The sequence below is a fragment of the Brachyhypopomus gauderio genome, chromosome 1, assembly GCF_052324685.1.
Source record: "Brachyhypopomus gauderio isolate BG-103 chromosome 1, BGAUD_0.2, whole genome shotgun sequence".
Classification (NCBI taxonomy): domain Eukaryota; kingdom Metazoa; phylum Chordata; class Actinopteri; order Gymnotiformes; family Hypopomidae; genus Brachyhypopomus; species Brachyhypopomus gauderio.
Genome location: NC_135211.1, coordinates 47,557,929 through 47,578,861, shown reverse-complemented (window position 1 = coordinate 47,578,861; position 20,933 = coordinate 47,557,929). Strand labels below are relative to the sequence as shown.

Below are 20,933 nucleotides of genomic sequence, written 5' to 3'. Positions count from 1 at the left end.
TTGGGGCATAAAGTCTGTTTGTGTCTCCAATGAGAAATGAGGTGTTCAGTTATTGGTGAACTCTTTCCCATCTCTGGACCAATCCGGAGGACTTCTAGTTGCTGAAGGGGAGGAGCCTCCGGTATAAAAACTGTGAAAAAAACTGAAATCCAAGATGGCTGAAGAAAGGAGAGGCAAGGAGGCCATGTGTGATGGTGCGTTGATTTGAATTGTGGTTACTGCTGCTGGTATGGAAGCTGCAGCTAGTGTACTATTGTACTATTGTGCTGTGTGTCTTACAGGTGGTTGTTCTACTTGTGTATGTGCTGTTTTAGCTTAACATATGGGAAAACCTGCAGGCTAGAGGCATGACTATACATGTATGCACCACGTAGGAGCCTGTTGATTATACACCCCAGGTAAGAGGGCGAGCACCCTGTATGTATTTTTTTATTGGTTAAGTTTAGGGGTTATCTTTTACTTTGTTGTGGTATTGTTTTCTTTTGATGGTTTTCTTTTCTTTGGTGCCGTCCAGTGGGTTTTCCCTATTGTTGAAATACAGACTGCTGTATTGTTGTCATTAAATACATTTATCTGCATCGGAGCACTGGCGTTTTGGTTGTTTTCTCTCCTGGTCACACTGCACCAGCTCCTTAAACACCTATGTTATGACTCACCTTCCTAGACCTAGCCGAGGATCGTAACAATTTCATTATAGAAATTCTGACAATGAATTTAGTGAAGCTGTCCTCTTCAGACAGACTAGTCCACAGTCCTGATCTGTTTAGTGAAGCTGTGTCCTCTCCAGACAGACTAGTCCACAGTCCTGATCTGTTTAGTGAAGCTGTGTCCTCTCCAGACAGGCTAGTCCACAGTCCTGATCTGTTTAGTGAAGCTGTGTCCTCTCCAGACAGACTAGTCCACAGTCCTGATCTGTTTAGTGAAGCTGTGTCCTCTCCAGACAGGCTAGTCCACAGTCCTGATCTGTTTAGTGAAGCTGTGTCCTCTCCAGACAGACTAGTCCACAGTCCTGATCTGTTTAGTGAAGCTGTGTCCTCCCCAGACTCATCTACCTCCTGCTAGCCCACTCCACTCACCCCCCTTCACTACTGATAACACACTGCACTCACCCCCCACTATTGATAGATCACTCCACTCACCCCCCCACTCCTGATAGACCACTCACCCCCCCCCCACTCCTGATAGACCACTCACCACCCCACTACTTAAAGACCACTCACCGCCCGCACTACTGATAAACCCCTCACCCCCGTACTACTGATAGACCACTCCTCTCAGCCCCCCCCCCTCACCTCTGGGTGAGTTCTATCCTCTATGTTCAGGATCTTCTGTGAGTCTGTGGTGGTGAGTTCTATCCTCTATGTTCAGGATCTTCTTTGAGTCTGTAGTGGTGAGTTCTATCCTCTATGTTCAGGATCTTCTGTGAGTCTGTGGTGGTGAGTTCTATCCTCTATGTTCAGGATCTTCTGTGAGTCTGTGGTGGTGAGTTCTATCCTCTATGTTCAGGATCTTCTATTCTGTGGTGGTGAGTTCTGTCCTCCATGTTCAGGATCTTCTGTGAGTCTGTGGTGGTGAGTTCTATCCACTATGTTCAGGATCTTCTGTGAGTCTGTGGTGGTGAGTTCTATCCACTATGTTCAGGATCTTCTGTGAGTCTGTGGTGGTGAGTTCTATCCACTATGTTCAGGATCTTCTGTGAGTCTGTGGTGGTGAGTTCTATCCTCTATGTTCAGGATCTTCTATTCTGTGGTGGTGAGTTCTGTCCTCCATGTTCAGGATCTTCTGTGAGTCTGTGGTGGTGAGTTCTATCCACTATGTTCAGGATCTTCTGTGAGTCTGTGGTGGTGAGTTCTATCCTCTATGTTCAGGATCTTCTGTGAGTCTGTGGTGGTGAGTTCTATTCTCTATCCTGTTGCATCCTGGGGCAGCAGGCTGAGGGTGACATACAACAGATTCAACAAACTGATCTGCAAGGCTGGTAACATTGTGGGCAGCCCCGTCGACAAGGGGGGACCACCGGGTCTGTTGTCCCGGGCCCCGGGGCCGGGGGGGGCCCATCAAGAGCCTAACAATTTATTTTTTATTTAAAGTCTATAATTTTAAATATAATCTTGAAATCTTTAATTAATATAAAATTCTGTACTCAAATTAAGCTCAATGGCTAAAATATATATATATATATGTTTTTTACCTATCTGAATATTTTCCATTAAGTGCATTCATCCCCGCCTCCCACTGAAAAATGGATTGATCCAGCACTGACTGTAGCCGGCTGGTACCCGCCCACAGCAGGAAATACAGTGGTGTATAGTTAAAAATGGCGAGTAAACAGAAACCTGGAGCACAGAAAAGAAAGGAAAAAAGGAAAAGGGATGAGGATTACAGAGGTGAAAGAGATCACATGAAGAGATTTTTAAACAGAGGGCATGAAGGGACAGCAGGGTTTGACAGTGTGTTCAAGATGACGGTAAGTAAATAATAAGCGCTGATGTTGTAGCGCGGTAAAGTTTAAGATGAATAAGTTTGTTGTGAAGATACTCATGAATAATCCCTGACTGTCTGAAATAGCCCAGACCAGCAGCACAGCCGAGAAAGCTACAGAAGAGGCAGGGAAAGATGACAGGGAGAGAGAGTGTAGCCAGCCCAGAGCGATGTCGGAGGAGGGGGAGGCTCCCAGTCCTGACTCAGGGCAGCGCGGTAGGTTACCGTAACAGCTTCAGTCAGCTGTCAGAAACAGCTTTGATGTGTGGCTATATTATATACTATATGACCTAACACAAGGATTGTCTGCTACAGAGGAAATTCATAGCGAGCAATGTAGGGAGAAAAGGCAAAGAAGAGACCAGGGAGAGTGAGATTACAGCCACTGAACACGTAGAGCAGACGAGAGTGAGAGAGACTAAGGAAAAAAGTGGGAGCGATGATGATGATGGAGCAACAACAGGAGGAAGGGAGAGTGCATCACAAGTTGTCATAGACTTTAAAGATCCTGGCTTATGGCCAGCTGTAATGTCTGACTCTGACAGGGTAACTGCAGTGCGTGTTCTAGCAACACGAGTATCTATCACAGGTGGCAAAAGATAAATGTGGAGTGTAAGAGTTTCCCTAACTATTTGTGTTATGTAGGGATGCAAATGATTAATCGACTTTAGATTAATTGTCGATCAAGTTGTTACTCGAACAAAATGTATCAATCGCGATTAATCGTTAGAGAGCGCTCCTGTAGTAACTTCAGATGAACAGAGCGTAAGAACGAGAGGTGAACACGTGTCGCGAAAGACCAGAGTGGAAAACAAAATGAAGCGGGCGAAAAGACGTGCGGTGTGGGACCATTTCAACATTGTTAATTTAGGCTAAGAAGTCAGATGTTCTCTGTGTAATGCGGTATTGAAGTACAACAGTTCCACTAGCTCACTCAATTATCATTTGAACACCATGCAGCTGTCCTGCATATCACCAGTGCACCTGGTCAACCTACAATCACAGCTACACTGGGAAGTCGAGCGTTTTCGAAGCTCGCTACGAAAAAAGAAGAGTGAGCTAAAAACAAAGCTAGCTACTGCAGATTGTTGGACGGCTCTAACAACAGAAAGTTACATTACCGTGACGCGCCACTACACTGACGAGAACTGGCAGCTAAAATCTGCAGTGCTGATTACGAGGAACATGTCGGATAGACACACCGCTGACAATTTAACTGACAAGCTCAATGATGTTGTGGAGACTTGGGCACTCTCCGGTCACGTTACAGCATGTGTTCACTACAAAGCTAGAAACATTGTCCAAGCATAGGCTCAATAATATTCTGTTTGGCTCTCTATTTAATTTCTTCTTAAAATTTTTTTTTTATGTCCAGAAATTCCAAGTCTCCTGAAAGCATTTCGGTAGAGGATCCCTGATGTCCGCGAGTCACATATAATTCTCCCGGAATTCGGAATCCTTTTTTAAAATGAAAGAATGTATTTTGTTATACCATAAAAATTTCCTAATGCATAAATACTTGAGCAACATATCATATAATACAATATAATTATCATAATATAATATATACTTTTTGAATAAAGTGTTTTAACTATTTAGCTGATATTTTAAAAGGCCCTATTGAAACACTGAAATTCAGGTGAAAAACGCCGCTTATCAATTAATCGAAAGTCGATCGATAAGATCAATCAACTAATGATTAATGAATTAATCGATAATTTGCATCCCTAGTGTTATGCAATGTCCCCTAATGGCAGGGGAAAAAATTGAAAGGGACTGGGTCATATACAGCAACTCAAAAAAAGCTCAGTTTTGCCTGCCATGTTTATTATTTTCTTTTGAACAAGTTATAGGCAAGTCAACAAGTGCACTAAATTCCACTGATGGGATGAAAATGTGCACTTAATATAGGAAGCTGTATGAAAGATTCCCAGAACACAAAAAAAAACAGTGGCCACAAATTTTGTTATTGGAAATGGAAGAACCTACAACACTCTGTCCTGAAGGCCTCGGGCATTGACAATAAACAACAACAACTTGTGGAGACTGAAATAGAAAATAACAAAGCCTTACTAAAACATCTGTTAGATGTAACTCTTTATTTAGCCTCTAGACATTTACCATTTAGAGGGAGTACAACTGTACTTGACAAACCCGATAATGGGCATTTTTTAGGCTTGATTGAGCTGTTGTCACGATATGACACCATTCTGAACAATCATTTACAGAATATCAGAGAGTACAGGGAACAGGGAAAAAGGGTTCAGACTCACTACCTTTCACCTGAAAGACAACATGAATTTATTGAGGTCTGTGCTCAGTGTGTTCTAAACACTATTCTAACAGAAAGACAGAATGCAGCTTACTTTTCTTTAATATGTGATGCCACACCTGATGTCTCCAATTTGAAGCAAAATGTGCTACTTCTTAGGTATGTTAGTTCAACTGCTTCAGGAGGAGGATGGGAAATAAATGAACGTTTTCTAAAATTTAGAGACTTTTCAAATAAGAAAGGGGACGAAGTTGCAAAAATGATTGAAGACACACTCAGAGAATACAGAATAGATTTAGCTGACTGTAGAGGTCAGTGTTATGACAATGGGGTCAATATGGCAAGAAAAGTGAAGGGTGTACAAGCCCACATAAAAAAGAAAAACCCTCTGGCCACATTCTTACCCTGTGCATCTCACACACTAAATCTGGTAGGAGTCCATGCAGCCCAGGCATGTCCAGAAATAAATATGTTCTTTGCATTTGTGAATGAACTGTATAAACTTTTTAGTGGCAGCCCTCAGTGATGGGCAATTTTGATGAAAGTTTTACATTGTTCTTTGCACAGTTTATCAGATACACGCTGTAGTGCACGCATAGAGGCAGTACGCCCTGTGGCAAAGCATTTACCTGATGTCCTTAAAGCATTGGAAGCACTTATCACACAAGACAACCTAACTAGTGAAACAAAAGCTCAGGCACAGGGTGTAAAGACCTACTTTGAGTCTTTTAACGCAGTGGTGCTCCTAACATTTTGAATAAAGGTTTTAGGGTACTTGGAGGAGAGAAATCTTGCCAGTCAGTCTTCTTCCATTACCCTCGATACACAAGTTGCCAATATAAAAGAACTTGAAAAAGAGATGGCTTGTATACGTGCATCCTGGGACAGTTTGTTGAGAGAGGCCACTGTTGTTGCAACTGCTATAGGCATTGAGCCAAAGCTTAAAACAAAACAGAGAAAGAAGAAACGTTTTGTGATGACATGGAGGAAGAGAAAAGGAAGGAGTACCCAGAAAACTACTATGTACATTTGTGATGAGTTTTCTGTTCTGTGGAATTTTCAAGAAATGACCAACGATTGCATCAATGCATTATGTGCAAAACTCACAAAAATACAAAAAAGACTTCTCAGATTCTCTTGCAGACCAAGTTTGTCATTTAAAGAAAATACAACATTTAAAAATGACCTTGGACCTCTTGACCTGCTTAATGCAATTTATAGAATGGGGCTGCGAAGCATGTATGTTAACTTGTGTGTTTGGCTACGCATTTTTTTGTGCTTACCTGTAACTGTAGCTGGAGGAGAACGTGCATTTAGCAAAATGAAGCTAATAAAAAACTACCTGCACTCCACAATGTCTCAGGACAGGCTGAATGGTTTGGCCATGCTTTCCATTGAACATGAGCTGGCCCAAGGACTAGACTTCAGTGCACTCATTAACAACTTTGCCATTAAAAAAGTTAGGTGCATGGCATTTTAGTGCCTTTAATTTGTTGTTAATTGCATTTAGGTTGTTGTTTGCACTTATAGCTATTGTTGTATGTTGTTGCACATGGTTTCCTTTGTCTTGTTCTATTTTTTTTGTCTTGTTGAATAAGGCATTCACCCTACAATTAATTGTCTTACTGTCTTATTTTATTTAAAAAATGACGTAAGCCGGGGGGGGGCACATGAAACATTCTTCTCCCTCTCACTACCAGAGGGCTCCATCTCAAGAATACTGAAGACTCCTGTTTCAGCTGGAATTCCACTGATTACTTTGCCTACATAAGCCAGACGGACACAGCAGCTCCTTGTGAATTGTTGCTGACTCTTTTGTGAAAGTGTACCAAGGTGTTTATCTACTTCTCTCGGTATTGTTCTGTGTTTTGACCTGTTACTTCCTGTTTTTGCCTCCTGCCTCATCTGTTTGTATCTCTGTCTGTTATTTCTGTAGCTCTTTAGACCCTGGACTGGTTTGTATTTGTTTGTCTTTTGTCCTTTATTAAACCCTTTATACCTGATAATGGAGCCACACTCTGAGTCTAGGACATTACAGTTGGTCAATTTATAACATTTTTCTTCATATGGAAAGATGAGTTTTATGATGTAACACAGAGCTGATCTCAAGGTCAAACCATAAACTTCACTGAGGGTTACACTACCAAACAGTTAAACATGCAAAGTATGTACACAATTTTTAAAATTCAATTTACACAAGTCAAGAAATATATTGTTCTGGACAGCTGAATTGTGTAATTATCTTTTTAATGTGGATTTAAATAGTACAGAGCTACAAAAGGCCTCCAATAACCAACACAAGCTATCTGTCAAATCCTGTAAGAATGTGTAAACCTGACCATTGGTCAAATTCATACCAACCACAAATCAAGTTAAAGCATTAATGACACACACAGCATTAGTGACCTACACTTATGGCGCATTTCCACTAGGGCCTGCTTGGCGCGGTACGGTTCGATTCGCGACGGTTTGTGAGTGTTTCCATTAGTACCAGTTCCCTGTGAGCCGGCCCCTTCGGGTACTTTTTTCGTACCGACTTGCTCGAGGTTCTAACCGTTCCGAAGCGGTACAGTTCTGTGACGTGGAGGAACAGCATGACACCGATTGGCCAGGGAGTGTCGTCACAGTTTGCGTCAGGAGAGCGACTCCTCCGCTATGCTATGGACTCCTCAGCCATTTTTAAAACCCAAGGAGCGAAGTCTGTTCCCTGGTCAAACGCCGAGGTACAAACCTTTCTGTTAAGAATCAGCGATCAAAAAATCCAGGGCGAACTGGACGGGGCCACTAGAAATGTAAAGGTTTTTAGCGAGGTTTACGTGCTAATGGCCACTCATGGCTACCAGCGGTCCGTTCAGCAGTGCCGGTCGGTCCAAGCAAAAAAAGCTTAACGCGATTACCGGGCGGTGAAAGACCATAACGGACGCAGCGGAGCAAACCGCAAAGACTGGATATGGTTCCAGCAAATGGATGTCATATACGGTCACCGGCCAGCCAGTAACGGAAGAGAAAGAGCTGGACAGACACGGCAATGTCGGTGCTGGAGGCCACGGAGAATGGTGAGTGTATTGTGATTTCAGTTTTACTACTAGGCTCGTAAAAGATGTAATATGAACGTAATATGAACGCATCTATTGTAAACGCAGGAATTTAGAGCTGTGTTTGTAGTTAATGTTACCACCACAGTCACTACTGTACAATAGCTAGCTCTTAGCCTTGCTAGTTGCTAGTTAGCTGTAGCCATAAACAAAGCATCAGCAGCGATGACGTGCTACACATTTTGTGCAGTTACGCTATATCGTTGTTGCTTTCACGGGAATACTTGTGTTTAATTTTTAGTTATTTAAGTTATTTTTTACGTTCAAGATTCCCCTTCCACTGACGAGGCGAGCGGAGTTGGCGGAAAATGTTTCCTTCAACCGAGCTTTCCTCGGGGTGCGACCGTACCGTTCCGTTGCGAATCGACCCATATCGAACCGTACCGCGCCAAGCAGGCCCTAGTGGAAATGCGCCATTACAGCATTAGGGACCTACGCTTACAGCATTAGTGGCCTACGCTTATACCATTAGGGGCCTACACTTATACCATTGGGGACCTACACTTATACCATTGGGGACCTACACTTATACCATTGGGGACCTACACTTATACCATTGGGGACCTACACTTATACCATTGGGGACCTACACTTATACCATTAGGGACCTACACTTATACCATTAGGGACCTACACTTATACCATTAGGGACCTACACTTACAGCATTAGGGACCTACACTTACAGCATTAGGGACCTACACTTACATCATTAGTGACCTACACTTACAGCATTAGTGACCTACATTTACAGCATTAGGTACCTACACTTACAGCATTAGGGCTCTACAGTTAAAGCTAACGGTACATAAAAGACAAACTCACTCAAATCCTAGGTACCTAAAAGCAGAATGGTTAGGATGTTGCATTTATATATCAGATCATCACATGACAAAATTGAGTGAATAATATCCATGTTAAGTCATTTTACCTCTCCTAGTTTCTTAATTTAACAATAACTATTAAATCCCAATGTTTAAAATTATCTAGTTAATGCATTTTTAGATATTGCAGATATTCAGTAAATTATTTTTTGGTTTGTATGTTTTTCTTTGTGTGAGTTTGGAGTAGTGCAGATTGAACAAAACCTCCTAGTAAACACAACTCTGCAAGTCTAGTTAGTCGTCTCATCTGTCTCTTGTCTTGTAACACCTGTTACATGTTACTGTTTGTGTATTTAAGTGTTTTTATGCTTTTCATCATTGTGTTTGTCAGTCGTTGTCCTGAATTATCTGTGTGCACGTTGTTGTTCATTAGTGCTTTAGCGATATTATTACAATAAAATAAAAGCATGTGAGTCTTTCACACTGATTTAGTCTCAGCATCCTGTCTGACAGTTACACACACTTTACAGACATGAGCAGAGCTCACATTCATAACAAATTAGAAAACAACATTTCATTCACACATCTGTTCCACAACATTCACTAATTCATTATAGTGAAAGAACAACTCGCAAACACCAGCAGAGAACATCAAACACAACTCTGTAGTGTAAAGACTTCTCACTCACCTGAGCTGTGAGATGTAGGGCAGACACTGAAGGAAACTCCTCACTTCACTCTCTTCATCTGACCAGCCTCTCAGCTTTACTGGTTTCTTCACTGTGTGGAGTTTCAGCACTTCTAGGAAGAGGGAGGTCTTTCTCTCTGAGAGGTCTATGTTCCAGACTGCAGGAGCTGACTGGTAAACTGGCTGTAATGCTGGAAGGACACTCCTGCCTGTTTGAGTCTCATAGTCCTTCACACGTGAGTACAGATCCAGCAGGAAATCACACTGATGATTAATCCTATCTACAGGGAAGGTTGTGTAGCTGCACACAGATGTCAGCAGCTTAGTGAAACTCTCTCCTGTAGCTGCATCACACTCTGCTGCTGTAACAATCATCTTCAGCAGAAACTCCACTGCAGATCTTCTCTGTTCTTCATCATAATCAAACCTGTTGGAATACAGAGTCACACAAAATAAAATGAGCAGAAATACAAAGTAATAATAGGGGCACTGAAATTACATAATTTGGTCAGATAGTCGATGTCTATTACAGTGTCCACACCCTCTATTACTTTTCTTTGCTTCTGTGTTGTTTTTCTCTATGTGTTTGTGGACTAGGACAGACAAAACAAAAACTCCTACAAAGTAAACACACCACATTGTCATCATGATTTACAGGTCTGAGCACTGATCACATTCAGAACAGATGACAAAGCAGCATTTCATTCATTTACTGTCAGCAAACTCTCTCATCCGAATAACTTACAATAACAATTTACAGTGAGTGTAGTGTGAGGAGTCAAGGGGGAATCAACCACTACGCTAAACTCTACACTAAATAAAGACGACCCAACTCACAACCTTTAATGAAAAACTCAGCATAAACATTAAACCTGCTTCTCACTCACCTGAGCTGGGAGATGTAGGGCAGACACTGAAGGAAACTCCTCACTTCACTCTCTTCATCTGACCAGCCTCTCAGCTTTACTGGTTTCTTCACTGTGTGGAGTTTCAGCACTTCTAGGAAGAGGGAGGTCTTTCTCTCTGAGAGGTCTATGATCCAGACTGCAGGAGCTGACTGGTAAACTGGCTGTAATGCTGGAAGGACACTCCTGCCTGTTTGAGTCTCATAGTCCTTCACACGTGAGCACAGATCCAGCAGGAAATTGCAAATATCAAACTTGACATCATCATCATCATCATCTACAGGGAAGTTTGTGTAGCTGCACACAGATGTCAGCAGCTTAGTGAAACTCTCTTCTGTAGCTGCATCACACTCTGCTGCTGTAACAATCAGCTTCAGCAGAAACTCCACTGCAGATCTTCTCTGTTCTTCACCATCAAGAACATCATAATCAAACCTGTTGGAATAGAGAGTTCACAGAAAACACAGAATTAGTACATTTAGTAGAAATCAGCAAACAAAACAGATTAATTTGTATATTTTGCTGTAAACAGACCATTTCCAGTACAGTAACACCACCACTAGTCTGAACGCTGGTTCATGTCTCCTCTAAAACACACAGACCTGCCTGCATGTGTTTGTGGGTAATGAGAGACGCAGCATAACAGACCAAAGAAACATTGAGTGTAACACAAGAAATTCACCACAACCATATAGAATTTCACATGAATTTCACATTTCACACCCCTATAATTTAACATGTTTAACTGTATCTCCTCTTTCACACACACACACTAGTAAGGATGTCTCAGTGTGTGTGTGTGTGTGTGTGTGTGTGTGTGTGTGTGTGTGTGTGTGTGTGTGTGTGTGGACCTGTGTGTGCAGCTTGGTACACTTAATCACGTTAGTGTCTTCACTTTTCTTGTTTCACTTAATTTATCTTTTAACATTTCATTATAGAAAATCTGACAAAGCAACTTATCTTTGGACTCAATGAAAACTGCCTGTGACAGCTTGGATGATTATACGGACACTGTAACCTCGTATATTCACTTATGCGAGGACAGCATTGTACCATCACCAGAGGTGGGCAGTAACGAAGTACATTTACTTAAGTACTGTACTTAAGTACAGTTCTTGAGTATTTGTACTTTACTTAAGTTGATTTTTTTTAAAATACTTATGACTTTCACTTCACTACAGTTGAATAACAAATACAGTACTTATCACTCCACTACATTTCTGTCCAGCTCTCGTTACTCGTTACTTCCACACACAACTCTCCTCCCCTCCCCAGATAGTATTTTCACAGGTGACAGCCTATCAGCAATCAAGGATGTGTCTGTGAGGTGTAAAATCAAGTTCGGTGTCGCTAGTCGTTCTTTTCCTAAATAACAGCAACATGAACGGAGACGGCGGTGATGGAGCATGCCAGGGTTGCCAACTTTTCAAGATCGCTTGGAGGGAGATTTGAACCTGGACTTGGTGGCGAGTGTAAATTGTTGATCGGGGGGTGGCGAACGTTACCGGGGCGGTGAAAAATGAACACAAATTAAGTATTATATCGCGATCGCCGGTGGTTGATAGATATAGATCAGAGGTAAATAAACTAGATTTTTTTTCGGCGTGAGATATCGGAACTGTGGCGTGAGAGCGTGTGAAAACGGTCAAATGCGTGTGTCTCACGCTCAATGCGTGAGAGCTGGCAATAGGGCTGTGACGGTATGGATTTTTTATTACCGCGGTAAGAAACTAACGCATCACCGCGGTATTGCGGTTAACCGTGAGACCCAGCCCCGCCCCCTGCCCCGCCCCCCACACTCACCCCCAAAAAGTAATGGTACTATGATTAATTAATGTACAAAGTTTTATTCTTCAAACCAGAAACTGTATTAGCCCTGATGTATCAAACAATGCATCATAGCCTACATAAACGTAAAAAAAAAAACATAAATACAGCATAAAAAGGGAACATATGCTGTCTGTATAATTCTTCCTTGTACAGCTACTGCGCAACTAACGTAAATCCGCACGTTCTGGCTTATTTATCCATCTTAATGTTTTTTGCCAGGCAAACCAACATGTTTACTTTGTCGGGTTTAAGGGAGGATCTAAATGGAGTGACTATGTTGCCAGCCGCACTAAATACACGCTCGGAGGGTGTGCTCGTAGCGCATACTGTCATATATTTTCTGGCGACATTCGACAGAAGAGGGAATCGAGCTTGATTGTCCCTCCACCAAGCAAGTGGGTCCGAGTGCGCATCAAGGGTTTCCTCCTGTAAATACCTCGCAAGTTCCGTGTCTGCACGAATTCTCTTGGGAATCAATGGGCGTGTCTGTTCCTGTCTTTTTCCAAGCAGATCTGCAAGACTTTTCTTTTTTTTAGAAGGAGGAGCTAGTCTGCTTGCCCCTTCTCCATCCTCAGTCATCGAGATTTGCATGACAACTCTGTCATCGCGGCCCTCTTCGGGAACTGCCAGCATCTCCTCCAGCAGCTTGTCTTTTATGTCATCGGAGTTGCTGTCCTTGTGTCTTGGGTCAACAAATGAGGCCTTTGCCAACAGTACCTGTGTTGCAGGTGCACTGTATTTTTCTTCCAAGACTCCGGTCATTTTTTTTTTCAGGTTGCGCGCCAACTCTGTGTCTTCTTCAGTTGGAAGCAAAAGATCCTCTCGAAGTAACTGTAGTACCGGTTTCAAGGAGGACGCTGTAACCATCGTCTCTGAAGACAGCGCATCAGTAAAATCTGCAACTTTTTTCAGCGCCGCATTAACGGATTCTAGGACTTCGACATCCTGCCACGTCGGAATCAAATGCTGACTACGCCGATCATCCAGCACCCTTTTAATAGCTGGGCACTGCTCAAGAACACGTTCAACCATCTTCTGCGTAGAACCCCACCTAGTCGAACAATCCTGTGAATACATTAAAACAGGATTCACTTAAAATAAATTACGATCAGTGATCAGCCAGTTCTAAACTTATTACCCAGTTATTAACTTAAGCGACAAACACTATATATATATATATATATATATATATATATATATATATATATATATATATATATATATATATATAATGTGTGTGTGTATTCTAAAAATATAATGATCTAGTTTCACTTAATTTGGCTGGATTAAAGTACTGCTCGGCACGCACAAATTCAACTTCAACAAGCTTTTACGGGAGTTAATAAAAAAAATCGTTAAGTGCTTTTATTTTTCGTTTCCTTGGGATAATTGTTGGACATCCGTGAATTATTTTACTTTTTCTTTGTGTGTCCCGCTACCCTGAAGGCTTTCGTAACTGTTTATTGTGTAATATATGCGGACAACTTACCACGACTAGGCAATGCTGGGGCAAGTTGAGCTCTGCTTGTTCTTTGATAAGCTTTCTCTTCTTTTGCCAGCTTTGTGAGAACGTTGTCACCAAAGTTCTGCACAAACCAATAGCGCGGGCTGTGCGGTCTTTCTCTGACTTCAGTGCGTTGGTTACAGCTAAATGCAGATTATGGCCAAAACAATTTAGCCATTGCCAGCCAAGTTTACGTACGGCAGCCACAATGTTGGCCCCATTGTCTGTTGTAATGCATGCCAATTTCCCTTCATCCAGAGACCACTCTTGGAGGGAAGATCTGAGCGCTTCTGCCAGGTTGTCACCCGTGTGACTTTCTGGAATGAATAAGGTCTCCAGGCATTTTGATTGTAGTTCCCAGTTTGCATTGAGGTAGTGTATGGTCAGGCTCATGTATGGCATCATGTTCACACTTGACCATATATCCGTTGTCATCGAGAAATGATAAACTTCTTTCAGGTCCCGTATTATACCCTCCTTCACTGTCTGGTATAATGCAGGAACTGCTTTCTGCGAGAAGTACTTTCGATTGGGAAGTACATATTGCTTATCAAAGGCCTGTAGCATTGCCTTGAAAGCTGACTTCTCAACGGTACGAAAGGGAACCATTTCCTCAACTAAATAGCGGGTCACACTGTCAGTTAGCGTTCGCCACTGTTTACTGTCACGTTGGTATTTCGCTCCTCTTGCAAAAGCTTCAGAGATGGCCAGTTGCTGCTGACCTGGACCTGCTCCTGACGCAGATGTGCTGCTCCCAAGTTGGGCAAACACCAAAGGGTGATTAATTTTAAGATGTGCTCTTAAATTACTGGTATTTCCTCTTGAGACTGCGATTTTTTTTCTGCAAATGCGGCATATTGCCTCCTCTACATTTGCTGGCTGTCCATTGTCATCTGACTCAAATCCAAAATGGGCCCAAATTGGTGACGAAGTATTTGCCTTTGAAACAAGATTCGTGGCCATTGCTGAATTGAATAATGTCGGCTTAATTGTCATCCGTATGGACATTACCATAAGAGGAGCATTTTCGACATGTGCAATTAAAATAAAATTCGTTTTATTTCTGGTGTGTGTGAGTGTGGAAAATATTTGAGTGTGACTGTTATTTGTAGCAAGCATCAAGTATTCAAACCGTAAAATAATTATTAATAATCAGAAAAATCCAAAAGAACCCCCCCTCGGTCCATTTGTTTATGGACTTTTCCTTTCTGTCGAGCGCGTTCTTGAACACGTGATGGATGATAACTAAATATTTACAGAGTTTATATTACAGATCACAGTTAATGTGCAGCCATGTAACTTGTAATAGAAAAGGCAATGCGTTAAATCAAGCGGGAGACTATCAACACTCAATATGTTTTTATTAAAATGGCGACAACAACCAAATACACCAACGTTCAATTAAAAATGTATTTATTTATTTTTTATTTATTGTAAATTTCTCCGTGGCACGTGCAGTGCAGTTCGTTTGTTGCTAAGTGCTCAGTTTAATCTTTAGCTGCTTGGCAAAATAACGGCTATAACATTATTCAGCTAAAAGTAAGACAGTTTAAATTAATCGGAACATTTCCACTGATATAACAAGACCTAAATAGAATTCCTAAATAGAATCACCAACCCGGTCTCATTCGTATGAAATCGTACGCAAAACTAAGCACTGGATAAACTACTCTCTCTGCTGTGCTGGAGAGACTCGGATCCAGGGTGCTGCGTGAGATCGTTCAAAAATCATTGCGCGGTGAACAAATTTTACACATCATAGTTATTTGTTTGTGGAGTGAAATGGATAGTATAGGACTTAAAAGTGGCATATTAATACTGAATTCGTTATGGCTGTGCTTTTATTGAGCATTTCACTATGGCTCAAAACTCAATCAGATTTTACAACAATTAAAAAATGCGGTAATGACAGTAATGAGCTCATCACCGCGGTAGACGTCCCATAACCGCGGTATTGCGGTAATAAAATTATCGTCACAGCCCTAGCTGGCAACCCTGGCATGCTCTTTTGCACCCATGGCCGTATCGCGACAAAATGTTCCAGTTTTCTGAACGGATGAATCATTCCCATCGTTTTAAATGCATGCTTTGTTTGCCAAAAACAAACTATATCACTGCATACCAAAATTCACCGTCCCACCTGAGGAAGTATATTACGGTATGCAGCCTAAATGTTTTGTTAAGTGACTATGTAGTTAGAGGAGCTTTGCAGTAAGGCTAGTGAAATGACTTTGCTTGCTCACTCCACTGCTAGGATCACTATAAATAATGTTAACATTATATTGGCAAGTAATTCAAACTACGGAAACATCAATAAGGGAAACCGTGTGGGTTAATCGAATCTTGTCAAATAATGTTTCCATTCTAATGTCAGTGTAGAATTAATGTCAATAATTCTAATGTGGCTATGATTTCTAGTTTGAAAAGAGTTTGTTAGCATGTTGGGTGGCATGGAGTTGGTGGGCTTTAGCCATACTGCAAAAGGTTGTAGCAAGGTTAGACTACCAAGATGCCACACTGCTAATTTTACTTTGTCTTTGTTTATATTGACTGTAGCATAATGTTGTATTGGATGACTGAATACCTAACTAGCAAAGAGAGAAAACCGTCATTTTATTATTGACTTTTAATATGGTAACATAATTTGCTTAAACAGGTTAGGCTAGGCTAATCAGTGAATTGTGGTTTTAGAAAATGTTTTTGTTCCTTAAACTAAAGTGTAGGTTAAACTTTTCTGCTACCACTACCTGAATGATGTACATCATTGGAATATGCCTTATGGATTATTATCAAAGACTGTATGAATATTATGCCCAAAGAGGATTTGGTAGGATGTATAATACTTTTAAACTATAACTTTTTTACAAATGTGACGGAAGGTGTACTTTAATACTTAAGTATTTTTAAAAGCAAGTACTTCAGTACTTTCACTTAAGTAAGATTTTGAACATGCAACTTTCACTTGTATCGGAGTAGCATTTGACCAGTGGTATCTGTACTTTGACTCAAGTAATGAAATTGAGTACTTCGTCCGCCTCTGACCATCACGCACCAGGGTGAGTTATAACAGTGACAAACCCTGGTTTACTCCCAACCTGAAGCAGCTGTGGTTAGAGAAGAGGAAGGCTTTTAAAAGTGGGGACAAAGACTGCTATAAAGAGGCCAAGTACAGGTTTACCAGGGAAGTGGCCTCTGCTAGATTACACCACTCTGAGAATATGCAGCAGCACATCTGTTACGACCACTGCTGGTCGCGGCGTTGCTGGTATCTGACGCTACAGGTCCAGACGCGTGTCTCCTCCAACCATGTCACTCTTCCTCTTCCTGGTTGTTGTGGATTGGCTGTTCACCGCCCAAGACCCGAAGTCCCACCTTTAAAAGTCCGAAGAATTAGCAGGACGAGGAGATCTTTCTCCATATTGGTGTTTGGTGTGATTTGGTAGCGTTCGATTGTTAAGTTGGTTTTCTGGTATTTGACTTTGTATTATTTCGTCCCTGAACTTGAGTCTGGATTTGCCCCTTTTGGTCTTGGTAGCTGGTGTATATATTGTATGTGTTTATGTATATAATTTATGTGTATATATATGTAAATAGTGTGTAAGTATAAAAAAATCCTGCTTGTTGGTTCGGCCCAGACGGGAAGAATGGACACGACGCTCTTTTGGTTATACTGTTCTCTTTGTTTTGTCATAGGTAGTTAGGGTAGGTTATTGTTATTTACTTTCGTTTCTTTAAATCGCATCAGGTTAGGTAGTTGATATTATTTTGGTTAGAGACGTTTTTGTTTGTTATTTTGAGCATTGTGTCGTGTCCTGGAGTTACATCCCTTGGCCATACTTTGAATAAATTCGTCATTTCATTCACATCTATCTCACTCCCTCTTTTCCATATCATACTCATTCTCTGTTAGGGCTATAGCCTAGAGTAGTCGTAACAACATCTCAGAGAACGACGCAGCCTCTGTGTGGAAAAGTTTTAGGCAGATTACCAGCTACAAGCCTAAAACCCCCCACTCCACAGATGACCTACAAACTGCAAATAGACTGAACAAGTTCTATTGTCGTTTTGATGGTCAGTTCAGCAGCCATTCACACCTCCACCTGCCCCAGTTGTCCTGACTACAATACAGCCAGCATGGATACTCGCTCCCCCACCTATCACACCACACAGGAGTACACATCAAGGTCTCCTACCCCAGAGCCTCCATCCTCCTCCACCCCAACAGTCTTTTGTATTCAAGAAGACCAGGTGTTAAAGCAGTTCAGGAGTGTCAAAGCTCGCAAGGCTCCAGGGCCGGACGGTGTCTCACCTGCCACACTGAAACACTGTGCTAATGAGTTAGCCCCAGTGTTCACAGACATCTAACTGCTCACTGGAGACATGCCATGTGCCTGACTGTTTTAAATCCTCAACAATCATTCCTGTCCTCAAGAAGCCAAGGATCAATGGACTTAATGACTACAGACCTGTGGCACTGACTTCTGTGGTCATGAAGTCTTTTGAACGTCTGGTTCTGTCCCACCTCAAGACCCTCACAGATCCCCTCTTGGATCCCCTGCAGTTTGCCTATAGAGCCAACAGGTCTGTGGAGGATGCTATCAACCTGGCGCTGCACTTCATCCTGCAGCATCTGGACTCCCCGGGAACCTACGCCAGGATCCTGTTTGTGGACTTCAGTTCCGCCTTTAACACCATCCTCCCAGATCTTCTCCAAGACCAGCTGTCTCAGATGAACGTGCCTGATCCCCTATGCAAGTGGATTACTGACTTCCTGACGGACAGGAGGCAGCACGTACGACTGGGGAAGAATGTCTTGTACTTCCAAACCATCAGCACCGGCACTCCCCAGGGCTGTGTTCTTTCTCCTCTTCTCCCTGTACACAAACTGCTGCACATCTGACCACCAGTCTGTCAAGCTTATTAAGTTTGCGGATGACACCACTCTCATCGGACTCATCTCAGACGGGGCCGAGTCTGCCTACAGGAGGGAGGTTGAATGTCTGGTGGCCTGGTGCAGCCACAATAACCTGGTGCTGAATGCCCAGAAGACAGTAGAGATTATTGTGGACTTTAGGAAGCACACAGCTCCTCTCTACTCCATCATGGTGTCCGACAACCCCATCACCACAGTGGAGTCTTTTTGCTTCCTGGGGACTATCATCACCCAGGACCTCAAGTGGGAGCCCACCATCACCTCTGTCACTAAAAAGGCCCAGCAAAAAAATTCAGCTTGCCAGAAAAGACCTTGATGCAGTTCTTTACTGCCATCATCGAGTCCGTTTTCACCTCCTCCATCACTGTGTGGTACGCTGGAGCCACCACCAGCTGTTCCAGCTGTTTTGAATTCCACTGATTACTTTGCCTACATAAGCCAGACAGCCACAGCAGCTCCTTGTGAAGTGTAGCTGACTTTTTTGTGAAAGTGTACCACGCTGTTTATCTACTTCTCTCGTTATTGTTCTGTGTTTTGACCTGTTACCTCCTGTTTTTGTCTCCTGTCTCATCCGTTTGTACCTTTGTCTGTTATTTCTGTAGCTCTTCTGGTTTAGACCCTGGACTGGTTTGTAGTTGTTTGTCTTTTGTCCTTTATTAAACCCTTTATACCTGCTAATGGATCCATACTCTGAGTCTATAACATAATAGTTTGTGAATTGCATCATAAAGCTCATATTTCCATATGAAAAATAATTCTGATTGGCTAACACAATCACCAGAAGCTTTTGCATCCTCTCGCTACAATATGAAGAAAAATAGTGTATCACAGCTGATCTCAAAGTCAAACCATAAACTTCACTGAGGGCTACCAAACAGTTAAGCATATGAAGTATGTAGAAAAGTTTTGTAATTCTGCACAGTTGAATACTGTAATTATTTTTTAAGGTGAGTTTAAATGGTACAGACCTACAAAAGGTCACCAATAACCATCACAAGCTGTCTTTGTTAAATCCTGTAAAAATGTATAAGCCTGATCACTGTGCAAACTTATATCAACTACAAATCAAGATTTAATTCACACAACTAACCTGCAGAATATGCTGAACACACTCAGGAAGATATGAACTTACAAAAACAAAGGCCAAACCTTGAAGGAAAAACCCTCATTTTAAACATTACACATGTAGTATTTATAAAATCTTCTCACTCACCTGTGTGAGTGTGTGTGTGTGTGGACCTGCTTGTGCAGCCTGGTACACTTAATCACGTTAGTGTCTTCACTTTTCTTGTTTCACTTTATTTATCTTTTAACATTTCTGTTAGGTGCCGTGGCACTTGTCCTTTGTTGTGCCTCTGATGTTTTTCTTTTTAGATGCTGTTCCACAGGTATTTTCTCTATTGGGGCATAAAGTCTGTTTGTGTCTCCAATGAGAAATGAGGTGTTCAGTTATTGGTGAACTCTTTCCCATCCCTGGACCAATCCGGGGGACTTCTAGTTGCTGAAGGGGAGGAGCCTCCGGTATAAAAACTGTGAAAAAAACTGTGAAATCCAAGATGGCTGAAGAAAGGAGAGGCAAGGAGGCCATGTGTGATGGTGCGTTGATTTGAATTGTGGTTACTGCTGCTGGTATGGAAGCTGCAGCTAGTGTGCTAGTATGCTATTGTGCTAGTGTGCTATTGTGCTATTGTGCTAGTGTGCTATTGTGCTAGTGTGCTATTGTGCTGTGTGTCTTACAGGTGGTTGTTCTACTTGTGTATGTGCTGTTTTAGCTTAACATATGGGAAAACCTGCAGGCTAGAGGCATGACTATACATGTATGCATCACGTAGGAGCCTGTTGATTATACACCCCAGGTAAGAGGGCGGGCACCCTGTATGTATTTTTATTGGTTAAGTTTAGGGGTTATCTTTTACTTTGTTGTGGTATTGTTTTCTTTTGATGGTTTTCTTTTCTTTGGTGCCGTCCAGTGGGTTTTCCCTATTGTTGAAATACAGACTGCTGTATTGTTGCCATTAAAATACATATATCAGCATCGGAGCTCTGGTGTTTTGGTTGTTTTCTCTCCTGGTCACACTGCACCAGCTCCTTAAACACCTATGTTATGACTCTCACCTTCCTAGACCTAGCCGAGGGTCGTAACAATTTCATTATAGAAATTCTGACAATGAATTTAGTGAAGCTGTCCTCTCCAGACAGGCTAGTCCACAGTCCTGATCTGTTTGGTGAAGCTGTGTCCTCTCCAGACAGGCTAGTCCACAGTCCTGATCTGTTTAGTGAAGCTGTGTCCTCTCCAGACAGGCTAGTCCACAGTCCTGATCTGTTTAGTGAAGCTGTGTCCTCTTCAGACAGACTAGTCCACAGTCCTGATCTGTTTAGTGAAGCTGTGTCCTCCCCAGACTC

At 42.1% G+C, this 20,933-nt stretch overlaps 2 protein-coding genes across 2 annotated transcripts in view; both read right to left on the bottom strand.

The window, feature by feature from the left end:
• The window catches only part of LOC143522860 (uncharacterized), a 69,047-nt gene that overhangs the window by 14,144 nt on the left and 33,970 nt on the right, over positions 1–20,933 (bottom strand). The window contains exons 8-9 of the mRNA XM_077016762.1: positions 10,246–10,698; positions 9,360–9,785 (exon numbers count right to left, since the gene is read on the bottom strand). Coding sequence (XP_076872877.1) covers positions 9,360–9,785; positions 10,246–10,698 — 879 coding nt within the window. The remainder of the gene's footprint in view (positions 1–9,359; positions 9,786–10,245; positions 10,699–20,933) is intronic.
• LOC143526007 (E3 SUMO-protein ligase ZBED1-like) lies at positions 12,283–14,206 on the bottom strand. The gene is made up of 2 exons (XM_077020562.1): positions 13,583–14,206; positions 12,283–13,158 (listed from the first exon to the last, which is right to left on the bottom strand). Exons 1-2 carry the CDS (start codon positions 14,204–14,206, stop codon positions 12,283–12,285), a joined length of 1,500 nt encoding a protein of 499 aa, XP_076876677.1.